This window comes from Vipera ursinii (assembly GCF_947247035.1).
Source record: "Vipera ursinii genome assembly, chromosome: 4".
In the NCBI taxonomy this organism is placed as follows: domain Eukaryota; kingdom Metazoa; phylum Chordata; class Lepidosauria; order Squamata; family Viperidae; genus Vipera; species Vipera ursinii.
Window position 1 is genome coordinate 25599918 of NC_139514.1, and position 23186 is coordinate 25623103.

The 23186-nt window shown below is 38.7% G+C and overlaps 1 protein-coding gene across 2 annotated transcripts in view; it reads right to left on the reverse strand.

The window, feature by feature from the left end:
* DCLK1 (doublecortin like kinase 1) overlaps positions 1–23186 on the reverse strand; it is a gene marked incomplete at both ends in the record, with an annotated part of 182047 nt that overhangs the window by 94875 nt on the left and 63986 nt on the right. For both annotated transcript variants that reach the window (XM_083361890.1, XM_083361891.1), the window contains one exon: positions 14382–14481. In XM_083361890.1, the coding sequence (XP_083218016.1) occupies positions 14382–14481 (100 nt within the window). The remainder of the gene's footprint in view (positions 1–14381; positions 14482–23186) is intronic.

Sequence of the window (23186 nt, forward strand, 5' to 3'; positions counted from 1 at the left end):
AAGTTCCTTTTTCAGCACCATCATCATGACTTCAAATTGTCACTAAACAGTGCAGTTGTTAAGACAGTCCTTGTTTGGTGACAATTGGGACCAGTAACTTGGTTGTTAAGCAAAGTGGTCACTAAGTGAAACTGCAACTGTGCTTATAATCTGACTTTAGTTTTTCTTTGCTTTACAGGCCTGAGAATATTAAGAATGTGAAGATTGGTTGAATGGTTACTTTTCCATCACTGTTATACCTGAGAACAGTTGCTAAATGAAGTGGTCACTAAACAAGAACTATCTGCATCTTTGTAATTCAAGTTCCATAATCAGGTAGGATTGCAAGCTAAAGTTTTAGCCATACAGGTGAAACTCAAAAAATTAGAATATCGTGCAAAAGTTCATTTATTTCAGTAATGCAACTTAAAAGGGCAAAGTAATATATGAGATAGACACATTACATCCAAAGCAAGATAGTTCAAGCCGTGATTTGTCATAATTGTGATGATTATGGCATATAGCTCATGAAAACCCCAAATCCACAATCTCAGAAAATTAGAATATTACATGCAATCAATAAAACAAGGAGTGTACATAGAACAATATCGGACCTCTGAAAAGTATAAGCATGCATATGTACTCAGTACTTGGTTTGAGCCCCTTTTGCAGCAATTACTGCCTCAATGCGGCGTGGCATGGAAGCTATCAGCCTGTGGCACTGCTGAGGTGTTATGGAAGACCAGGATGCTTCAATAGCGGCCTTCAGCTCTTCTGCATTGTTCGGTCTCATGTCTCTCATCTTTCTCTTGGCAATGCCCCATAGATTCTCTCTCAGGTCAGGCGAGTTTGCTGGCCAATCAAGCACAGTAATCCCACAGTCATTGAACCAGGTTTTGGTGCTTTTGGCAGTGTGGGCAGGTGCCAGGTCCTGCTGGAAAATGAAGTCAGCATCCCCATAAAGCTCATCTGCGGAAGGAAGCATGAAGTGCTCCAAAATCTCCTGGTAGATGGCTGCGTTGACCCTGGACTTAATGAAGCACAGTGGACCAACACCAGCAGATGACATGGCTCCCCAAATCAACACAGAATGTGGAAACTTCACACTGGACTTCAAGCATCTTGCAGTGTGTGCCTCTCCATTCTTCCTCCAGACTCTGGGTCCTTGGTTTCCAAATGAGATGCAAAAGTTGCTCTCATCAGAAAAGAGGACTTTGGACCACTGAGCAACAGACCAGGTCTGTTTTTCTTTAGCCCAGGTAAGACGCTTCTGACGTTTGTTGTTCAGGAGCAGCTTGACAAGAGGAATACGACATTTGAAGCCCATGTCCAGGATCCATCTGTGTGTGGTGGCTCTTGATGCACTGACTCCAGCCTTAGTCCACTCCTTGTGAAAGTCCCCAACACTTTTGAATTGCCTTTTCCTGACAATCCTCTCCAGGCTGCGGTCATCCCTGCTGCTTGTACACCTTTTTCTTCCACACTTTTCCCTTCCACACACCTTTCTATTAATGTGCTTTGATACAGCACTTTGGGAACATCCAACTTCTTTTGCAATTACCTTTTGAGGCTTTCCCTCCTTATGGAGGGTGTCAATGATGGTTTTCTGCACAACTGTCAGGTCAGCAGTCTTCCCCATGATTCCTACTGAACCAGACTGAGAGACCATTTAAAGGCTCAGGAACCCTTTGCAGGTTTTATGGCTTAACTAGCTGATTAGAGTGGGACACTTTGAGCCTAGAATATTGCACCTTTTCACAATATTCTAAGTTTCTGAGATTGTGGATTTGGGGTTTTCATGAGTTGTAAGCCATAATCATCACAATTATGACAAAACATGGCTTGAACTAGCTTGCTTTGCATATAATAAGTCTATCTCATACATTAGTTTCCCCTTTTAAGTTGCATTACTGAAATAAATGAACTTTTGCACAATATTCTAATTTTTCGAGTTTCACCTGTACAACTTGTCTAATTAATGAAACTGCTTTCAGAAGAGGTAGAATCATACAATAGCAGCAATTATATGTATTTCTAGTTGCATTAAATGGAATGGATACAGTTAATCAATAAATTCTGATTAACAAGGGTCTTTTTTCTTGCAGAATAACCTCAATAAATTATTAAATTATTGTCCTTTTTTATTTGCAGAATTGCCATTCTACCTGGAGAATGCTCTACACACACACACACACACACACACTTGCCTGTTCAGTAATTTTAAAGAACGGAAAAATTCTCCATGGGAATAATCTTTTGAGCAACCTATGCTTCAGTGTGCTTTAATTTGAATTTATTCTTTAAAAAAGGCTTCTCAAATCTATTGCATGTGTTATGTTACAACATTCTGGGAGTTCTAGTTCTGACATATCTGCAAGGCACCATATAGGATAAAGAAAAGAAGAAATAGGGGTGACATGATAGCAGTATTCCAGTATTTGAGAAGCTGCCACAAAGAAGAAGGGGTCAAACAATGGTTGGAAAGTGATCAAAGAGAGAAGCAACCTGGAATTAAGGAGAAAGTTCCTAACAGTGAGGACAATTAACCGGTGGAACAGCTTGCCTTCAGAAGCCGTGGATGCTCTATCACTGGAGATTTTTAAGAAGAGACTGGACAGTGACTTCTCTGAGATGGTATAGGTTCTCTTGCTTGAGCTGGGGGCTAGACTAGAAGACTGCTAAGGTCTCTTCCAGATTCTATTCTATTCTATTCTATTCTATTCTATTCTATTCTATTCTATTCTATTCTATTCTATTCTATTCTATTCTATTCTATTCTATTCTATTCTATTCTATTCTATTCTATTCTTATTTTAAAGACATCAAACTTATCACATCCTTATAGCAATGGAATTCCCTTTACAGTGAATAGTAGCCATTCACATTACCGCTTAGTTTAGAAAATGGGAATAAATATCCATTGCATGCATGATTCCAAGCACGATTCCAGTATCTGATTCATTTGCCAATTTGATCACATCCATGTTGTCAAAGGAAGAGTCAGCTCTGAGTAACATTTTTTTCTAAAAACAAACCCTCCACCCTTTCTGTGCATATGTGAACATCATTCACTGCCAATTACCTTGCATAAAAAGTGATACCAGTATCCTAATGTCCGTCTCAAGACTGTGCACCAGAACGTTAGCATTTTGCAATTGGTGATGTAGTCTGGTTTTCTTTGGCCAGAGAAATGTGGTAAATATTAAGCACAGTTTCTTAAAAGGCACCAGAACTGGCCTAAGGTGAGGACCAGGGATTTGCAAACAAAAATGTTCTCAAAATTTATTTATTTATTTGGATTTATATTCCGCCCCTCTCCGAAGGGACTCACATCACATCCCCAGGATGTGATGAAAAAGATATTTTGGAGGTGGGGGGAGTTAAATATCAAACTGCATGAATTTAGGGGACAGCTTAAAACATGGGTGTCAAACTCGCCACGTCATGTGACATGTCACGACGTATCGCAACTCTTTTTGCATTGCCGGTAATGGGATGGGCACAGCTCCGGTATGATGAAACCGGCCCGTGGGCCAGTTGTAGCATTAGCAACTCTTCCTTAGATTTTGTATTATGTCATGTTCGTCCTCTTTGCCTTCCCTTGTGTTAACTATTGGGACCATGATGTCATGAATATTGCAGGTAGGATAAGACCCTATAATGGCATCAAGAGAGAAAATATGAGGAAATACTTCAACAAAAAATATGGCTCCATTGTTACTTGCTTACTATCGAACAATATAGTACAGAAAATATTTTGAAGAGGCTTTTTTAGGAATTGCTTTTTAAATGGCTATTTTTAAAAAAATATTTCTTTTCTGTTTTTTTTTATTTTGAACAAAGGAAGCAAATGTAGGCTAAACTGCACAGCAGTGCTCCCTAAACTCAGCGAGCCTGTGTGTTCAATTTCTCTTCAATTTAATTAGCATTTGCATCTATTTTGGTAATATTTGTTTAGAAAGCGTCACAACACCTTGATTAAAAGTTAGAATGCATCAGACGAGTGCATTAATTTGAATAAAAGAAACAATTACATAGAGCTGCATTTTCTAGTTGTGGGATTCATATTGCAAGTTGACTTAATACTAAAAGATACTGGATTCTGACAACTGTACAGCCAAAATCAGAATTGATTTTTAATCATTTATGACATATATTAAGTTCAAAAACTCTACTAAATCAGTTTGGCTTCTTAGCATAACTTTGCACAGCATGGCCAAACGCGTTTTTAGAAATAATCTATTCTGTCCAGGTATTGTCTTTTAATTGACCTTTATCTAAATTGTTCACAGATTTCAACCCTCACCTCCATGCACTGGTTTGTTGAGACTGAGATGATAATTAGAACTGTGGCATTCTTAACTGTTAGCCCATGTGCCTGCAAGGGATTGTTCATATATTTCATTTTTCTCTTAATTAATGTGCTGGCATGTCAAAAATAATTTAAAGTAAACAGAGGCCTGTTTTATGTACATGCAGTGTCACTTGTCTACACTGAATTCTCTTGAATTACACAATAAAAGAAGTAATTTATATTCACAATTTGAACTGCTGACCTACTGAAAATTTCCACAACCCTAGTAATTTACCCATTAAAAACCAATGTAAAATATAGTTTACAAGGATCTATAATTATTTTGGGATTTTAAAAATCCAAATTGCATAAAATGGGGCATGAAGTGATAATAAGAACATTGTCCAGAGGAAAAGCTCTCTTTTGAAACCAGTTTTTGTGAAATTCAGAGTTTTATTAATGGGACATTTCCTTTCAATTCAAATATTCAAGCCCTGGTCATCTCATCTCTGAATTAATGTGCTCTACACAGGGCTACCTTGAGGAGAATTCAGAAGCCACAACTGGTGCAGAGTGCAATGGTGCAAGCAGTTTTGGGGGGCATTAGAATGACCTATATTACACTACTCTTCTGGGAGGTGCACTAGCTGCCAGTTTGCTTCCAGGTGACAAAGGTGTTGACTATCACCTTAAAGCCCTACATGCCATGAGTCCAGGCTATTTGAAGAACCATCTTATCCCAATGGAATTGGCCTGCTCCACCTGTGCCGGCAGAGAAATTATGCTGAGGATCTCATCAGTCAAGGAATTCCAGCTGGTAGGGTCCAGGAGGAGAGCCTTCTCTGTCATGGCCCCATCCAATTGGAGCATCTTGTCCCCTGAGGTAAGATTGACTCCTACCCTCCTGATGTTTTGCAAAAGCCTGAAGACCTGGCTCTGCCAGTTGGCTTGGGGCCCAAATGGGAGAGAATCACACTTCAGGGATTTGATGACCCATTAGCAGATCCCACCTTCCTTGTACATTCTGTTCCTATCCTCCTCATCTTTTATTTAATAAAATAAAATTTAATAAAATAAAATAACTATGATTTAGGATTAAGAGTTACTGATGAATGAGAAGTAATTTTAAACTGTCAAATCTAATCCTCTGCATATTGCAGGATTAAATGAAAACTTCCTAATCAATAGGTATCCAGCCTTTGTTTGAAGGCATGGAGCAAAGAACACACTATCTCTTTAGATTATAGATTAATCTATTTCTGTTGCTAGGAATACCTTCCTAGCATTTAATTCTGGATCCTGTAATATAAGATACTTACTGGGTATCTGTATTCCAAGGTGTTAGAAAATCTATGTTTTTCTGTATGATATTTCAGATATTTGAAAGTGATCCACCTACAATCATCTTGGAGTACAGGCAATTTTCCTTTTACAACCACAATTTGTACCAGCAATTCAATTGTTAAATGAAGCAGTCTCTAAGGGAAACCATGACTATGTTTATTATCTTATTTCATCTTTCTCTTGCCTTACAGATAGGCAAAGGTCATAAATGTAAGGATTGGTTGCAAAGTTACATTTTCATCAAAGAATTGCTAAACGAGGCAATTGCTAAACAAGTATATGTGGTTCCTTACTTATTTTAGGATTTAGTTTCTAATATGCAGATCATTCTTGTTGCCCTTATCCAAGTTTCTTCAAACAATTTTTGGTTGATCAGAGGGATATGTACCCTTTTTTATACTGTACTTAAGCTAGTATTTCTTGAGTTTATACAACTGTTCAGTAATATGTATTTTGATATTCCACAACACACTATGGAAAATCAGTAGTGTGGTTTATTCAATAAAGTAGAATTAAACTATTTAGCATAACACATAAAGCTGATATTGTACCAACAATAACAACAATATGGCCACCACACTTTGTCATAAAATTATTGAACAGTATGATAAACAGTGATGGGGAAAATGCCCTGGGATATTCAAGAAGGCTATATTGCTTGACATACTCTATTTAAAGCTGGTTTGTGGTTTTTATTGTTGAATTTGATTTTTTTCTTATTGCGGTCCTCTCAGAAATTCAGGCTGCTTTCTGAACATCATGTTTTCCTGATATGCTTCCCAGCTCATGAAATTAAGCACTTTCCTTATTAGATAATAACTGGGTAGCCAAAGATGACTCATCTTGGCAAAAGGTCAACAGAAAAACAGATCTGACATCTCAAATGCCATTTCAAATCTAAATTGAATACAACAAAACAAAATAAAGAATCAACTTCATTATAATATGGAACTTATGTATTAGGTTTGTAATATGAGGTTTAAATGCAGTCATGCCTTGAAAGTTACTCCCAGAATTATAATGTTTCCATCAGCTCTTGTACACCATAAATATCTTTTTAAAATTTCATTTATACTATTACAAATAGAAGAATGTAGCAGACACAGTTCTCTCAGGAAGAAGATGAGATCATATAAGGATAATCATCCAAATAACAAAAATATAAAGCAAGTGCCAATTGTACAAGGGCCAATAGCATCTTATATGGCAATCTTTCCAATTCACTTTGTTTTAGGGAAAGCATCAATCTTACAATACCTGCTTCTCACAAAATGTCAAAATGTGACCTGGGTAGCAATATAATCCTTGAAAAAATGTTTAAGTAAGTAGAAAAAAATACCTTCAGGATGACCTTTTCCATAGAATTTGAGTGAATAGAATATTAGTGAAAGAAAGTAAGCACAATATGCTCTATGCATTAAAGACAATAACTTATATGGTACCTTGCATCTCTCTACTTACATTTTTGTACCCCTTCTGTACTTAAAACCTCAAGACTGCACTGTAAAAATGTGATGGCCTAACCATACTTTAATGGTGTAATCCAGACATGTCAAACACAAGGCCCGGGGGCCAGATCCGGCCCCCGAAGTGGTTTCATGTGGCCCCCGAAGCCATCCTGGAAACAGTGAGGGAACGGCCCCCACTGCCTTGGCCCTGGCCCAGAGACCCTCCTTCTGCCAGAGACCCCCCAGATCTGTCCCACTCCTGCCCAGGCCCCCATAGGCACCCTTGATGCCAATGTTGTAGAGCTGGCCATGCCCACCCAGTAGGCCATACGCACTCCAGCTGCACCCACCCAATAGGCTGCGCCCACCCTGGCCATACCCACCCTGCCCCCCGAGGGCAACCATGATGCTGATGTGGCCCTCAGTGAAATTGAGTTTGACACCCCTGGTGTAATCAGAGTCATCCCCGCCATTTTTCAAAAGGTACAGAGTAGAGACATCAAGCCTCCATGAGGCTCAAAGGAATTATTTTACACCTTAATCCCCTTATCAATAGGGATTAGAACTGAAAAGGAATTTCCCCATCTAGAATTTGTACACATTGTACAATCCTACATGTTAAATGTTAAATTTAATTGACCATTTTTCCTACTTTTTATACATGATTTTTTTCTTTTTCTTTGTTAGAGTTGAATGTATGTTTTTGTTTTGTTTCATTTTGTTTGTTTTACTATTCTGTATTTTATTCTCTATGATAAAATAATAAATTATAAAAAAAGAATTTGTACACATTTATGGTAGCATATAAAGGTAACCCATAAATAAATGGAATTAAAAATTGGAAATACAATTTTAAATTGTAAAGACTAAAAATAGTTTGCTGACCATAATTGAAAGAGTATAGGGAAATAAGAATGTTATACTCAAAGTTAGAGTTTATTGTATCTTTTGTCTATTAGCATCCAAAAAGATAGTTAATGCAGTAGGATCATAAATGAAATAGACATATAATAGATAATAGATACATAAACAACATTTTTTTAGTTTGATTTTCAAAACTTGTATTAACCCATCAAAGTAGGCCAGGCCAAGAAGCAAACATGGCGGGATTGTGGAAATGCTCTTTATTGTAGTAAGACAGAACTTTGAAAGAAGTTCAAGTCTATATAGTCAAGTGATCCAATTGTGGTCCTTGGCCATGTATTTATGATGGTTATAGCATTCCCAGGTTGTTATTGACATTGACATCCCAGCCAGTTTCTGACTAGTAAAGTCAAAGAGCAAAGCCAGATTCACTTAATGACTATGTGATACATTGAACAAGTGATTTACTTAACAATCATAGCAAAAAAGGTTGTTAAATCAGGAACAACTCACTTAATAGTCACTTTGCTTAGCAGCAGAAATTCTGGTCCCAATTGTGGTTGTTAAATGAAGGACTACCTGTACTGAACAATTAAAGTGGGGGTTTTCTCCCCAGCCTCTTCACTTTCTCAAGACTGACTAATCTTTTGTCAAAGCACACGGCTTAATGGTTTACTCACATCTTTCCAGGGTGAGTTCTACAGGCCTCTACACTAGTTTTCTTAAGTTCTTGTTCTTACAGCCTGTAGTGCTTTGATTGGTGAAATGTTTCAAAGGCAGTGTCTCATTTAATACGCCTTTGATTAGCTTTGAAAAACACTTTAATTTTAAATGGGCCATAGCAGTACCTTTAATCAGTTAATTAGCACACCTATGTTTTTAGATGGCAGCTATAATTGTTTCAATATAGAATGGGATGGATCACCTTTCTTCCCTACCAATTGAGAAAAACAGGAGAGTCATGGAGGATAAGAAAGGAGAATAAAACAGCAGCAATGGAGGACTTTTAGGGCTCCATTTACTCTTTCTTATTGTGACTATCACCTATTCATGAACTCCTGCATGATCAACATTTAGGCAAAAGACTCTTCAACCAATTCCTTGTGATAGCAAATATCAAGAATCTAAGCTTTAGGCTACTGGGTGTTTTAATTACTGAGAAAAAACTAGGTGCAGTCTCTAAGAAATGATCTTCAGAAGTTTCTATTGTATGGCTGGTATTGCATCCAACCCAAAAGAAGAAAGTTTATAGCAGTAGCAATAGCAATAGCAATTAGATTTATATATCGCTTCACAGTGCTTTACAGCCCTCTTTAAGTGGTTTATAGAGTCAGCATATTGCCCCCAACAATCTGGGTCCTCATTTTACTGTCTTCGGAAAGATGGAAGGCTGAGTCAACCTTGCATCGAACTGCTGGCAGTCAGCAGAATTAGCCTGCAATACTTCATTCTAATCACTGTGCCACCCCATATTTAGGACCAGTTTGATTTCCAGCTTGTCAATGCTGGAAATCTATGTTTTTATTTATCGTTTTGAATATAAAGGTAAAAGCAGATGTTGAAAATTTGCTGTGCTGAATGTTGCTATTAGTGCCGCATAGTATAATTATTCTTCTGAAATAGAAATGCAATTCAAGCTGGCTAGGAATTCAGTGAATTCATCCCATCTGAAAGGCATCAGTTTGGGAAAGAGTTGCCAACAGCACTTCACAATTTATTATTTAAATGCCCTTCAGGATATTCAGAAAGCAGAGCCACGTTTCACAGGACAACACTCTGGGTATATTAGTGTATCTCTCAGGAAAATAAACCTTGAATTCTCCTAACTCTATATCTCTATCCTAGTCTCCAAGTAGCTTCTAGCTGTGTACATTTTTATTCATTTTATTTTAGGTTATTAATAAATTTCAGTATTAATAGGTTTTGAAACAGTTTTCCAGTAAGGCTTTTGTGAGTCCTCTCAGCTGCTGTATTGTACTTTGTTTTCAAAAGATTTTCCACTATTTAAAAAGCAGTTAATGAATATTAAGAAGAAATATATTATCCTCAAATGCCTCCAGGAAAGTTTTGCACTTTCTAAAAGTGAATGAATTATGGATTTTGAATATGTTTTCTGTCAAAAAGATACTTTCATTAAAGAAAAAAATGGATTTTGAATAATTAAATTACTGTCAAAAAGATATTGCCATTATAGAAAAATGTGTGGACATTTTTGAAGAAAAATCTGTCTTCACCCAGAGGTTTCGAACATATATTGTCAGTCTAAGCAAGAAAGATAGGGTATCATTTGTTGTTTAACTTAACAACAAAAACTCATTCAGCCTTAATTTTAATTCATTTAATGATAAGACTTCCATTGTCTTCTTTTCAAACTGAAGAACAAAGACAGATCGGAGACTTCAGATGCAGTGAAGAATAAAATGGAAGTTCGGTAAATGCAATCAAAGAACGATATTCCCATGTGTAATTTGTTTGGGCTCTGGTTTCTCCAGAGAAATTGGGAAGATTTTAGTCATAGGAAATAAGATAACAACAAATATGAATGATTAAGCATAGAGTCATGGGACAATCTAATTCTGTTAGAGCATGTATTTTCCATGCAAAAAGTGTAGACTCCAATTGCCAACTTCTCTAGAAAGGACCAGAAAAACTCTTCATCTGAGACTATTAAAAAAACATTGTCAGACAATACACTACAAAATGGATTGATTTCACCTAGCTTCACTGTTACATTAAGGCATGACCTTCACGGGTACCCTGGGAAAATCCTTTTGTTGCTATATAATATTAAAAAAATTAAAAGCTACCCAAGTAGATCCCAATCTTCTTATTCTCTACAAGCCACTGCCCTTGGCATGCCTTTATATTGAAAGAAAAGAAAAACCACTTCAGAGTCCCATACAGTGACTCATGTAATGGCTCATTTGCCAGACCTTGTTATAGAAAGATAATGCACTAATTAATCATGTTGTATTTGGTACAGATTGCAGGTTTCTGACATCTGAGAAGTGACTCCCTTGTTAAAATCAGCAATAATGTAGGAGATTTTTCATATGCCTAATGATGGTTTTGTACCAAGAAGATTCCTTCCCCTGATGCAGGGTGGTGAACAAACCAGCTTCCCGAGCACAGTCAAAAAACTATTTAACCAGTGTTCCATAAATTACCACAGATGGATCTTATTTCTGCTTCCTCTGTGCTTCAGTAATCAAGGTTGGAAAAGACTGGTGGTTAAATATGACACTTCTGATGTATTACATTTTGAAAAAGAAATAAGATTTTCCTGGCACTGTGTCAGCTGCCAGTCAGAGTGTACCAAGAAATGTTGGCACCAGGGAAACTCGGCTCAAGATAGCAAATTAAGATGACATGAGATATTCCAATATTTCTGTCTCAGAATAATCAGGTACTATTCATCTCTTTTAATAACAGTATGGATTTCTTTGTTTTTTGTACAGTAATTTGGTGTAAAAGTTATGTGTATGTTATACAGATGTGACAGTTATGGATCTCCAACTAGGCTACCTTTAATAATATAAACAAATGCACATAGAAGGATGTAATATTAGCAAAGCTTGATCAAACAATATTGCCCAACATCCTACTTTCACAATGGCTGATATCCCTATGATTTATTCTACCCACTGGAGACATCTAATCACTTATATTGAAGTCACAATAGAGCAATCATCCCCTACTATCATTATTAAACAGTTTTATTAAATAGTTTTGTCTTCATTTTTTTAGCTATCATAAAGAACCTGGTACCATTTTTGATTTGCTGAAATTTCAAGTCTCTGAACTGAACTCTTCCCCCAACAAAGTAATTCCAGTAGCTATCTTAATAGGTAGATGTTAGTCCACATATCTGAAAGATGTCTAGGCTAGAAAAAACCTGTTTGTACTTTTGAACCAAAAATCTTGGGATCAGTCCTATGACTCTGCTCTGACACAATCTTTCTGGCTTCATTTAATTAATGCCTATTTGTAAGGACTTTGAAGGTAACATGGGAGGATTGTGGTACTCTTAATAAGGCTTAATTTAATTCTCTTGTCCCAAACTGTTGTCATTCCAACAGAAAAGAATATATGTAGCTCAGGGTTCAGTGGTGGAGTTCTTGGCACGCTCTGAGCTTAGCTGTTTGCTTGATGGGTGGCTATATCAATTTAAGCAAAAAAAATAAATTTAATCATAAATACATAAATTAAGCAACTAGGTAATATAATCAGCACCAGTGAGTGTAGGGTCTGCTGCTTGTTAGACTAGAACACATCCTCTCCAGCAGCCAATCCTCTGATAAAAAGGCATCAACAGCAGATAAACAATTGTACAGGAAACAATGCTCTAATCAAGGAACCACCAAGGAGAAAACTTCTCCCCCATCATAGCTGGCAGAACAAGCTACTCCATATAAAGAGACAGCAAATCCATTCATTCACATTGATGAATGAGGTATACTTGGGTAATAAAACATCTGGTCCACAATGGAACTGCATCTACATGGAAGGAAGTGTGTAGTGAGGTGCCCCAGGGCTCTGTTCTGGGCCCAGTGCTCTTCAACATCTTCATCAACGATTTGGATGAGGGGATAGATGGGGAACTCATCAAATTTGCAGACGACACCAAGCTGGCAGGAATAGCCAATACTACAGAAGATAGGCTTAAGATACAGGGGGATCTGGACAGACTCGAACACTGGGTGCAATTTCACAAAATGAAATTCAATGGTGAAAAAAGTAAGGTTCCACATTTAGGCAGGAAAAATCAAATGCACAGGTATAGTATAGGTGGTACCTTGCTCAATAGTAGTAACTGTGAGAGGGATCTCGGAATCCTAGTGGACTATCACTTCAATATGAGCCAGCAGTGTGCTGCAGCTGCCAAAAAAGCCAACACAGTACTAGGCTGCATTAACAGAGGGACAGAATCAAGATCACGTGAAGAACTAATACCACTTTACAATGCCATGGTAAGGCCACACCTGGAATACTGCATCCAGTTTTGGTCACCACGATGTAAAAAAGATATTGAGACTCTAGAAAGAGTACAGAGAAGAGCAAGAAAGCTGATCAGGGGCCTGGAGGCTAAAACATATAAGGAACAATTGCTGGAATTGGGTATGTCACTCACACGGTCACTCATGCGCTCGTGACCTCTCGCCTAGACTATTGTAATGCTCTCTACATGGGGCTTCCCTTGAAGACCACTCAGAGGCTCCAACTGGTACAGAATGCGGCCGCGAGAGTTGTCTTGGGAGTTTCCCGGTACTCCCATATTACACCTTTGCTCCGCGAGCTGCATTGGTTACCAGTTGTCTTCCGGGTGAGGTTCAAGGTCTTGGTTATGATCTTTAAGTCCTTACATGGCATGGGTCCGGGATACCTTGAGGACCACCTGCTGCCGGCGTCAACTCCCCTCCGCCCTGTGCGTGCCCACAGAGAGGGCCTTCTCAGGGTGCCTCCGGTCAGGGAATGTCGACTGGTGGCCCCCAGGGGGAGGGCCTTCTCTGTGGGTGCCCCGGCACTATGGAACCAACTGCCGGTTGAGCTCCGGATGGCATCGGACCTCCAATCCTTCCGTTGCGGGTTGAAGACCCACTTGTTTGAGTTAGCTGGTCTGGCCTGAAGGGGAATATGGGTTTTTAAATTGGTTTTATTATTTTACTATTGCTGTATTTTAATTGGGCATGGTTTAATTCTCTTTTAATTTTTGTATAGCTATTTATATATGCCCTGTGAACCGCCCTGAGTCCCTAGGGAGAAGGGCGGTATAGAAATCCAATAAACGAAATGAAATGAAATGAAATGTCTAGTTTAACAAAGAAAAGGACGAGGGGTGACATGATAGCAGTGTTCCAATATCTCAGGGGCTGCCACAAAGAAGAGGGAGTCAAGCTATTCTCCAAAGCACCTGAAAGCAGGACAAGAAGCAATGGATGGAAACTAATCAAGGAGAAAAGCAACCTAGAACTAAGGAGAAACTTCCTGACAGTTAGAACAATCAACCAGTGGAACAACCTGCCTCCAGAGGTGGTGAATGCTCCAACACTGGAAGTATTTAAGAAGAAACTGGACAGCCATTTGTCTGAAATGGTATAGGGTTTCCTGCCCGAGTAAGGGCTTGGACTAGATTACCTCCCAGGTCCCTTCCAACTACTACTACTACTACTACTACTACTTCCTTCTTCTTCTTCTTCTTCTTCTTCTTCTTCTTCTTCTTCTTCTTCTTCTTCTTATTATTATTATTATTATTATTATTATTATTATTATTATTATTATTATTATTATTATTATTATTATTACTATTACTACTGTTACTATTACTATTATCTCCAAGAGAGCAACCAAGTACAGAGGGCTCGACATCATCGTTCATATGGATATAACTGGGAAATTCAAACATATCATAAAATTACTATCATATATTATAATGAACAAAAATATTTCCTTACCACTTTCATCTAGCAAGAAGTCATCCTGGTAACGAAATTTTTCAGGGCCACATGCAATAAATATGTCATCATCACCAAAAAAATCCTGAAGGCACACCACCTGCAATATGAAAATCATGTAATTATTATTACAAGATATGACTTACATAAAATATTACATTAAAATATTTTACTACTGAACATTGCATAAGACCTCCAAAATCTTCTCTATCTCCTTTCACATTGTTTACATTAGAAAAGTCTGAAGCTGAAATTTTCATCTCTTCATGAAGAAAGCGGCAGGATTCCAAGTAATAAAAAAGAAGGTTTAAGGCAGATTGATTTTGCAAAGATATTTTGCAAAAGTGCAGCAAAGTGCTAATAATTATCATTTTGTTTCATAAAGAATATATTTTTAAAGTAAAATTAACAAAATGAGAGTTGCTAAGCACCTGCCAAGTCAATCATCCACTAACTGTAAGATTTTTTTTAAAATAATAATAATAATAAAAAATCAAAGTCTGGTGGGTGGTTATTACCTACGCTTAACTGCAAGGCCTGTGGGTTCTACCCACAGTTGTATTATAGCATCCAAGTGAGCGAAGGAAGAAATTCCTTGTATCCAGTGTTTCCTTTTATATTTGTGAATTGGATATATGAGTAGGAGATGTGTAAGAGAGAGTGTGGGGCATCCTAGTTTGGGACTCTTTCACACATCTTCACAAGCATATAAAGATGAGAAAGTGAAATGGGTTTTTGTCAGCCTTGGCAACTTTAAGATGTCACTTCAACACCCAGAATTCCCCAACCAGCATTGTTATGATTTTTTATCATCATTCACTAGCCTCAGCTCATGCCAATGAGGAGGAAAATGGTGAACAGCAAAAGAAGTCAATGTATCTCTGCAAAAAGTGAAAACAATAAAAAGAAACAAAACTTGAACATACAAGAAATGTACAGGAAATGAAAAAGTTGAGTAGATCACAGTGAGACAAAGAAATTGAACTGTAGAGTTGCTGTGAGGGAAGAAAAAGTTAGAAAAATGAGCTAAAAGTGACAGAATGAAATTGAAGAGCGCAAAATTCTTTAGTTGTGAAATAAACGTCAAATGCACTAGTAAAAATTAGTGGGTACCTGACTTGGTAACAGTGTTTGGAATATTAGATGAACTGCAAAGAAAATATGAGACAGCAATCTCAAAGGTGCTTTTTGGAGGAGGAGGAGGAGGAGGAGGAGGAGGAGGAGGAGGAGGAGGAGGAGGAGGAGGAGGAGGAGGAGGAGGAAAGATGATTTCATTTCTCATTTAAGAAGCTTCATCAGTTCTGATGAAGTGGGATAGAAGGATAGGTTGTAATAGGATGGTGGAGGAGTCATCTGGTCATTAGCACTCTCAGAGAGCTGTTGAGGGGTTACATGTGCCCTCAGGATCACCTGAAACAGATGCAATTAGTTGTAGGATCTTTAGTTGTGGAACTGCTGTAAGGGCTGCATTGTAAACTGGACTTTAGAAAAAGAGACGGCCATTGGGTTGACATAGGGCAGACATGTCAAACACAAGGCCCGGGGGCCGGATCCGGCCCGCAAAGTGCTTTCATGTGGCCCACGAAGCCATCCTGGAAACAGTGAGGGAACGGCCCCCTGCCCAGAGACCCTCCTTCTGCCAGAGACCCTCAGATCTGTCCCACTCCTGCCCAGGCCCCCATAGGCACCCTTGATGCGAACGAAGTAGAGCTGGCCACGCCCACCCAGTAGGCCATATGCGCACTAGCCACGCCCACCCAGCAGGCCACGCCTACCCTGGCCATACCCACCCGGCCCCTTGAGGGCAACCACAATGCTGATGCGGCCCTCAATGAAATTGAGTTTGACACCCTTGACATAGGGGATAAAAGAATCTATCTATGTTAGAACTGAACACCCTCCCTCAAGAGATGGAGAGGAGTAAGACACCATCTATTTCCAGTTGTTTTGTCACATAGTCAGCCAGATGTTCAGACTGAATTTGGCATTTTTATCCACCTATCAAATCTTTCCCAAGGACCTGAAACAAGACAGATGTGGATATTTGATGGTGTTAGTGGTATGGTTGCAGAACGTATATCTTTAAAAAATAACATATTTATGTTATTTAAAAAAAATATTTATTCAGTTTTTTGTAGTTGTTAAAATTGTTAGCCATCTTCACTTTAATCTCAGAGCTGGAATACATACATGCATACTTTGCAGACTGTCAATTATATTTTAAAACCTTTGAACATGGAAAGGTTACAGACAGGAATCATTGGCCCTATTAATATATCTTTGCTATTTATTTGCTGACATGATGTTCGGTTCAGCCATACTTTTGTTCTGGAAATCATCCTGCAAAAAGACCATAGTATCCGCTGGATGTTTTCCATATCCAGAATTTGTTCTCTGCAATGTTTGATGTATTTCACCAAAGAAAGTCAGATTTTGTTTTCCACAAAAGGAATTCATGTGAAATAGCTTAAATCTAAACTAAAATATTTTTTTAAAAAACCTAAAGCACTTGTAATCATAACAATTCTTCTAAAGTTGCACCATATGTCCAGAAAGAGATCAGCTGTATATTATCTCTCAAAATTACCAAGGCAGCTGACTGACTCATTCTCTCAAATTAACTAGATCACACATTTCCTCCCTATTGTGTTTGACTCAGTCTTTTATTCACATACCCCACTTCATTTATTTGTTATTACACAAGTGTGTTGCTACAAAAAATGATAAAATACATTTGCTGCAGATAAATCTGTCCTTTCCCTTCTTAATTTTTGGCCCAAATTGCAAGACAAGGATTTAGGCAAAACCCATGGAATGTATCCACATTTTACATGTAAAAGAAACAACTGCAGAATATATTTTTTTTGTGGGGGGAGAAATCTCCATGGTGATATTCACATCATTAAGCTGCAAAAGTTTTTTCAATTAAGCAAAAGTCTTCCTTTTTTAAAGATTGGAACAAATGAGATAGCTTTACAAAGTCGTGCTCTGTAAATGAATAACAGGCTCCATCTCAGCTGAGAAACCATACAGCAACTACTCTATTTTTTGTTAGCTGCGAAGTCGTGTCCGACTCATCGGGACCCTATGGACAACATTCCTCCAGGCCTTCCTGTCTTCTACCATCTTCTGGAGTTCATTTAAGCTCACGCCTACTGCTTCAGTGACTCCATCCAGCCACCTCATTCTCTGTCGTCCCCTTCTTCTATTGCCCTCGATCTTTCCCAGCATTAGGCTCTTCTCCAGTGAGTCCTTCCTTCTCATTAGGTGGCCAAAGTATTTGAGTTTTAGCTTCAGGATCTGGCCTTCTAAAGAGCAGTCAGGATTGATCTCCTCTAGGACTGAGCGGTTTGATCGCCTTGCAGTCCAAGGGACTCGCAGGAGTCTTCTCCAGCACCATAGTTCAAAGGCCTCAATTCTTTGGCGCTCAGCCTTTCTTATGGTCCAACTTTCACTGCCATACATTGCAACTGGGAAGACCATAGCCTTGACTATACGCACTTTTGTTGGCAGGGTGATGTCTCTGCTTTTTAGTGTGCTGTCTAGATTTGCCATGGCTTTCCTTCCCAGGAGCAAGCGTCTTTTAATTTCTTGGCTACAGTCCCCATCTGCAGTGATCTTGGAGCCCAGGAAAATAAAATCTGTCACTACCTCCATTTCTTCCCCATCTATTTGCCATGAATTGAGAGGGCCAGATGCCATGATCTTGGTTTTCTTAATGTTAAGTTTCAACCCAAGTTTTGCACTCTCCTTCTTCACCCGCAACAACAGGCTCTTTAGTTCTTCTTCACTTTCTGCCATTAGAGTGGTATCATCTGCGTATCTTAGGTTGTTGATATTTCTTCCAGCAATCTTAATTCCAACTTTTGATTCATCTAGCCCTGCCTTTCTCATGATGTGCTCTGCATATAAGTTAAATAGGCAGGGCGACAGTATACAGCCTTGCCGGACTCCTTTCCCAATTTTGAACCAATCAGTGGTTCCGTGTCCAGTTCTCACTGTTGCTTCTTGACCCGCATATAAGTTTCTCAAGAGACAAATAAGATGGTCTGGTACTCCCATCTCTTTAAGAACTTGCCACAGTTTGTTATGATCCACACAATCAAAGGCTTTAGCATAGTCAATGAAGCAGAAGTAGATGTTTTTCTGGAACTCCCTAGCTTTCTCCATGATCCAGCGTATGTTAGCAATTTGATCTCTAGTTCCTCTGCCTCTTCGAAATCCTGCCTGTACTTCTGGTAGTTCTCGATCCACATACTGCTGAAGTCTAGCTTGTAGGATTTTAAGCATGACTTTACTAGCATGAGAAATGAGTGCAATGGTGCGATAGTTTGAACATTCTTTGGCACTGCCTTTCTTTGGAATTGGAATGTAAACTGATCTTTTCCAATCCTGTAGCCACTGTTGAGTTTTCCAAATTTGCTGGCAAATTGAGTGTAGCACTTTTACTGCACTGTCTTTTAAGATTTTGAATAGCTCAGCTGGAATACTGTCACCTCCACTAGCTTTGTTGTTGCTCAGCTTTTCTAAGGCCCACTTCACTTCACATTCTAGGATGTCTGGCTCGAGGTCAGTGACCACCTCATTGTGATTATCTGGGACGTTAAGCTCATTCTTGTATAGTTCTTCTGTGTAATTTTGCCACCTCTTCTTAATCTCTTCTGCCTCTGTTAGGTCCCTGCCATTTTGGTCCTTTATCATGCCCATTTTTGCATGGAATGTTCCCTTCATCTCTCCAATTTTCTTGAAAAGATCTCTGGTCCTCCCTATTCTATTGTTTTCTTCTATTTCTTTGCACTGTTCATTTAAGAAGGCATTCTTATCTCTTCTAGCTATTCTCTGGAATTCTGCATTCAATTGGGCATATCTATGTTTTTCTCCCTTGCCTTTCGCTTTCCTCCTTTCCTCAGCTATTTGCAAAGCTTCCTCAGACAGCCATTTTGCTTTCTTGCATTTCTTTTTCTTTGGGATGGTTTTGGTTGCTACTTGTTGTACAATGTCGCGAACCTCTGTCCATAGTTCTTCAGGCACTCTGTCTATCAGATCTAATTCCTTAAATCTATTTGTCACCTCTACTGTATATTCAACAGGGATATGATTTAATTCATACCTGAGTGGCCTAGTGCTTTTCCCTACTTTCTACAGTTTAAGCCTAAACTTTGCAAGGAGAAGCTCATGGTCTGAGCCACAGTCAGCTCCTGGTCTTGTTTTTACCGACTGTATAGAGCTTCTCCATCTTTGGCTGCAGAGCATATAGTCAATCTGATTTCTGTGTTGACCATCTGGTGATGTCCATGTGTAGAGCCGTCTCTTGGGTTGTTGGAAAAGAGTGTTTGCTATGACCATCGTATTCTCTTGACAAAATTCTATCAGCCTGTGCCCTGCTTCATTTTGTACTCCAAGGCCAAACTTGCCTGTTATTCCAGTTATCTTTTGGCTTCCTACTTTAGCATTCCAATCCCCCATGATGATAAGGACATCATTTTTTGGTGTTACTTCTATAAGGTGCTGTAGGGCTTCATAGAACCGGTCAATTTCATCCTCTTCAGCACTGGTGGTTGGGGCATAGACTTGGACTACTGTGATATTGATTGGTTTCCCTTGGATTCGAACTGAGATCATTCTGTCATTTTGAGGATTGTATCCCAGTATTGATTTTCCTACTCTTTTATTGACTATGAAGGCTACTCCATTTCTTCTGAGGGATTCTTGCCCGCAGTAGTATACCTGATGGTCATCTGAATTAAATTCACCCATTCCTGTCCATTTTAGTTCGCTGATACCTAAGATGTCAATGTTCAGTCTTGTCATCTCTTGTTTGACCACGTCCAGCTTTCCTTGATTCATGGATCTTACATTCCAGGTTCCTATGGAGAAAAAATCTTTACAGCATCGGACTTTCCTTTCACCACCAGACACATCCACAGCTGAGCGTCCTTTCGGCTTTGGCCCAGTCGCTTCATTCTTTCTGGCGCTACTAGTACTAGCCCTCTGCTCTTCCCCAGTAGCATATTGGACGCCTTCCGACCTGAGGGGCTCATCTTCCAGCGTTATATCGTTTTGCCTTTTAGTACTGTCCATAGGGTTTTCATGGCAAAGATACTGGAGTGGTTTGCCATTTCCTTCTCCAGTGGATCACGTTTTGTCAGAACTCTCAGCTATGACCTGTCCGTCTTGGGTGGCCCTGCACGGCATAGCTCATGGCTTCATTGAATTACGCAAGCCCCTTCGCCACAACAAGGCAGTAATCCATGAAGTAATCCATGAAGGGGTACTACTCTATAGCTCTAAACTACTCTATAGTATATGTCAATTAAATCCCTGGATGTTAGAAATCACATTGACATTGTTGCTTAGTTTATACAGTAACCTCAGCTTAAACTAGATTCCCAGCTAAAACAAGCACAGGCAAAGTATGAAACTGCACAAGAGGTTCCATGCCCAATGCACATGTTGTAATAAAGCATTAGGAGAATAGTGGTTCAGGAGATGTAGCTTTTCACTTGTGTCCTATACTGTACTGGTTCCTTGCTATAAATAATTTCTCAGTTTAATACTGAAATGAATGGCAAAACCATATTTCATGTGGCTGATTGTATTTTTATTCATCTCAACTATTATTTAACATAGTAAATAACCACTCTATTTTGGAAAGGTAATAACAAGTATCATTTCACTTTTTAAAAAAAAAGGTTTAAAGTTGCCAATCACCCTGGAAAAGAGTAGGGCATGATCTAGAAGAATATGGTCATTCCCAGGGCTTTTTTTTCCTCATAGAACGCTCAGAACGGAGTTCCGGCACCTTTTTTGGATGGAACCTTGTAGGGTAGGCAAGGTGGGTTGTATCACATGTGTGAGTTCCGGCACCTTTTTCTTTTTAAAAAAAAGCACTGGTCATTCCTGTTCTGGAAATACAGTTATTTCTACTCCTAAAGTCTCCCTCTCCATTTACAGAACATCATGATAAACCACTTAAACCAAGAATTATTGTACCGTAAATACAATTAGTTTATCACTTGGGGGGGAGGAGCCTGTCTCAAGGAAAGAACAATTTCAGATCCAGCAAGGAATTGCTTAGGAATTCCTCTGATATAGGGGCATAGTAATGGTAATGTTCTTTCTTCTGCAGTACAATTTTTATTTCCTATCTTTGTACTGTTATTGACACATATTATTGTAAGATCTTGTATATGTATTAGGCGTGAATCCCAGGCCTAATCTACCTGAAAGAAATTCTTCTTATCTCTGGATTTCATTAAGTCACCCCACATAAACAATTTAGCAATCTCCAGCTATGCCTTTAACAATTTAAATGTAAAACGTCAACTAGGACATCACAAATGTGAGTGGCGGCAACACCTCTCTTGTTAACCAGGGCAAAACTGTAGCTTCTGATCCCAAATTATAGGAGTACTGTGTCTTCCATGGTTAGGTTGCTGGGTTGGAGGTTAGCAAACCCACATTCGAGACCCACGTGCTACTAGGTATCTTCACTCCAGCTCCTGCCATGGATGTGAAAGGAGCAATGGGTGATGTCACTGGCCAATCCTTTCAAACCGGAAGCACCTCAACCCTTCCGACAAGTGCAATGCGATCCCAAATTTGCACAAGTGTTTGTACTTTGATTGCTTCCTGACTTATGCTGGAGATGATGAGGACTACAAATAGTTTTTAAAAATGTTTGCAAACAGAATTTAAAATACATGTGCTCAGCCTCAATTACTAAGGCTACATAACTCCTGGACTTAAGCAAACATTCCCGCTTCCTTTAACAGTGCTACTGAATTGAAATTATTAATCTGAAACACAATAATGACATTACTTTCACCTGGTCAACCTTGGAACGTAAATAGTATTAGACCTGGTTAACATTCGGATGGGATATTTTCAAGGAATTCCTAGGTTATTGACCAGTGTAGACTAGAAAAAGATTCCAGAAGAAAACAATGGCAAAGTGCAAAGTAAAACAAATGAACATATCCATGAAATCACCAGGAATCTAGTTCACATTGAGGGATTCTTGATATGAATGATGTAACCTGTAATGAATTAATGCAGTCTGGCCCCCAGATACCTGTTGGAGTATGCTCCTTGGCATGACAAGTCTAGCCCTTAGCACAAAATTGTGTATGTTAAGAGTTTATCTTGCTTTTCTCCCTGAAAGTTAGATAACGAGTGAAAGAAAGAAATCCTGACTTAACAACAGAAAATATATAATAGAATGAAGGGTAAACTATAGACCTATAGTACTGTATACATTGCCATATGTAATTGCTAAATTTTAACTTACTAAGCATTAAAGCATTTTGATGCCATTTATCTAAGAATAATAGCAATATGGGCTGTGATTCATCTTTTGATTGCCTCCTGCAGCTGCAGGTATTCCATCAGTGAAGATTATCAAGCAAGATTGGACAGCCATTTGCCCAGTCTCAGGATTCTTGCCTGGGCAGTGGTTAGATTTGAAGAATTCCAGGTCCTTCCTAGTCCTATGATTCTATCATTCTAAATTGGCTTAAGCTGACTTTTAGAAAACTTCACATTTCAATTGTTTCTCTATTGGAACCCCACTTAATATTTTTTGTAATTCTGGTAGATGTAAAATCTAGTAAAACTTTCCGCTACACATCTGCCTTCAATGATGTTCCACAAAGTGCTTGCAATCAGAATGAGGTCAATAAAAGGGCTGTTACAAAAGTAACAGATTCTGGGTTCTGCCCACAAATGTAGCTTATGCTCTTTGTATTGTTGTTACAGAAACGGCAAATGGTTGTTATAAAACTTTAACAAATAGGACTCCCAATA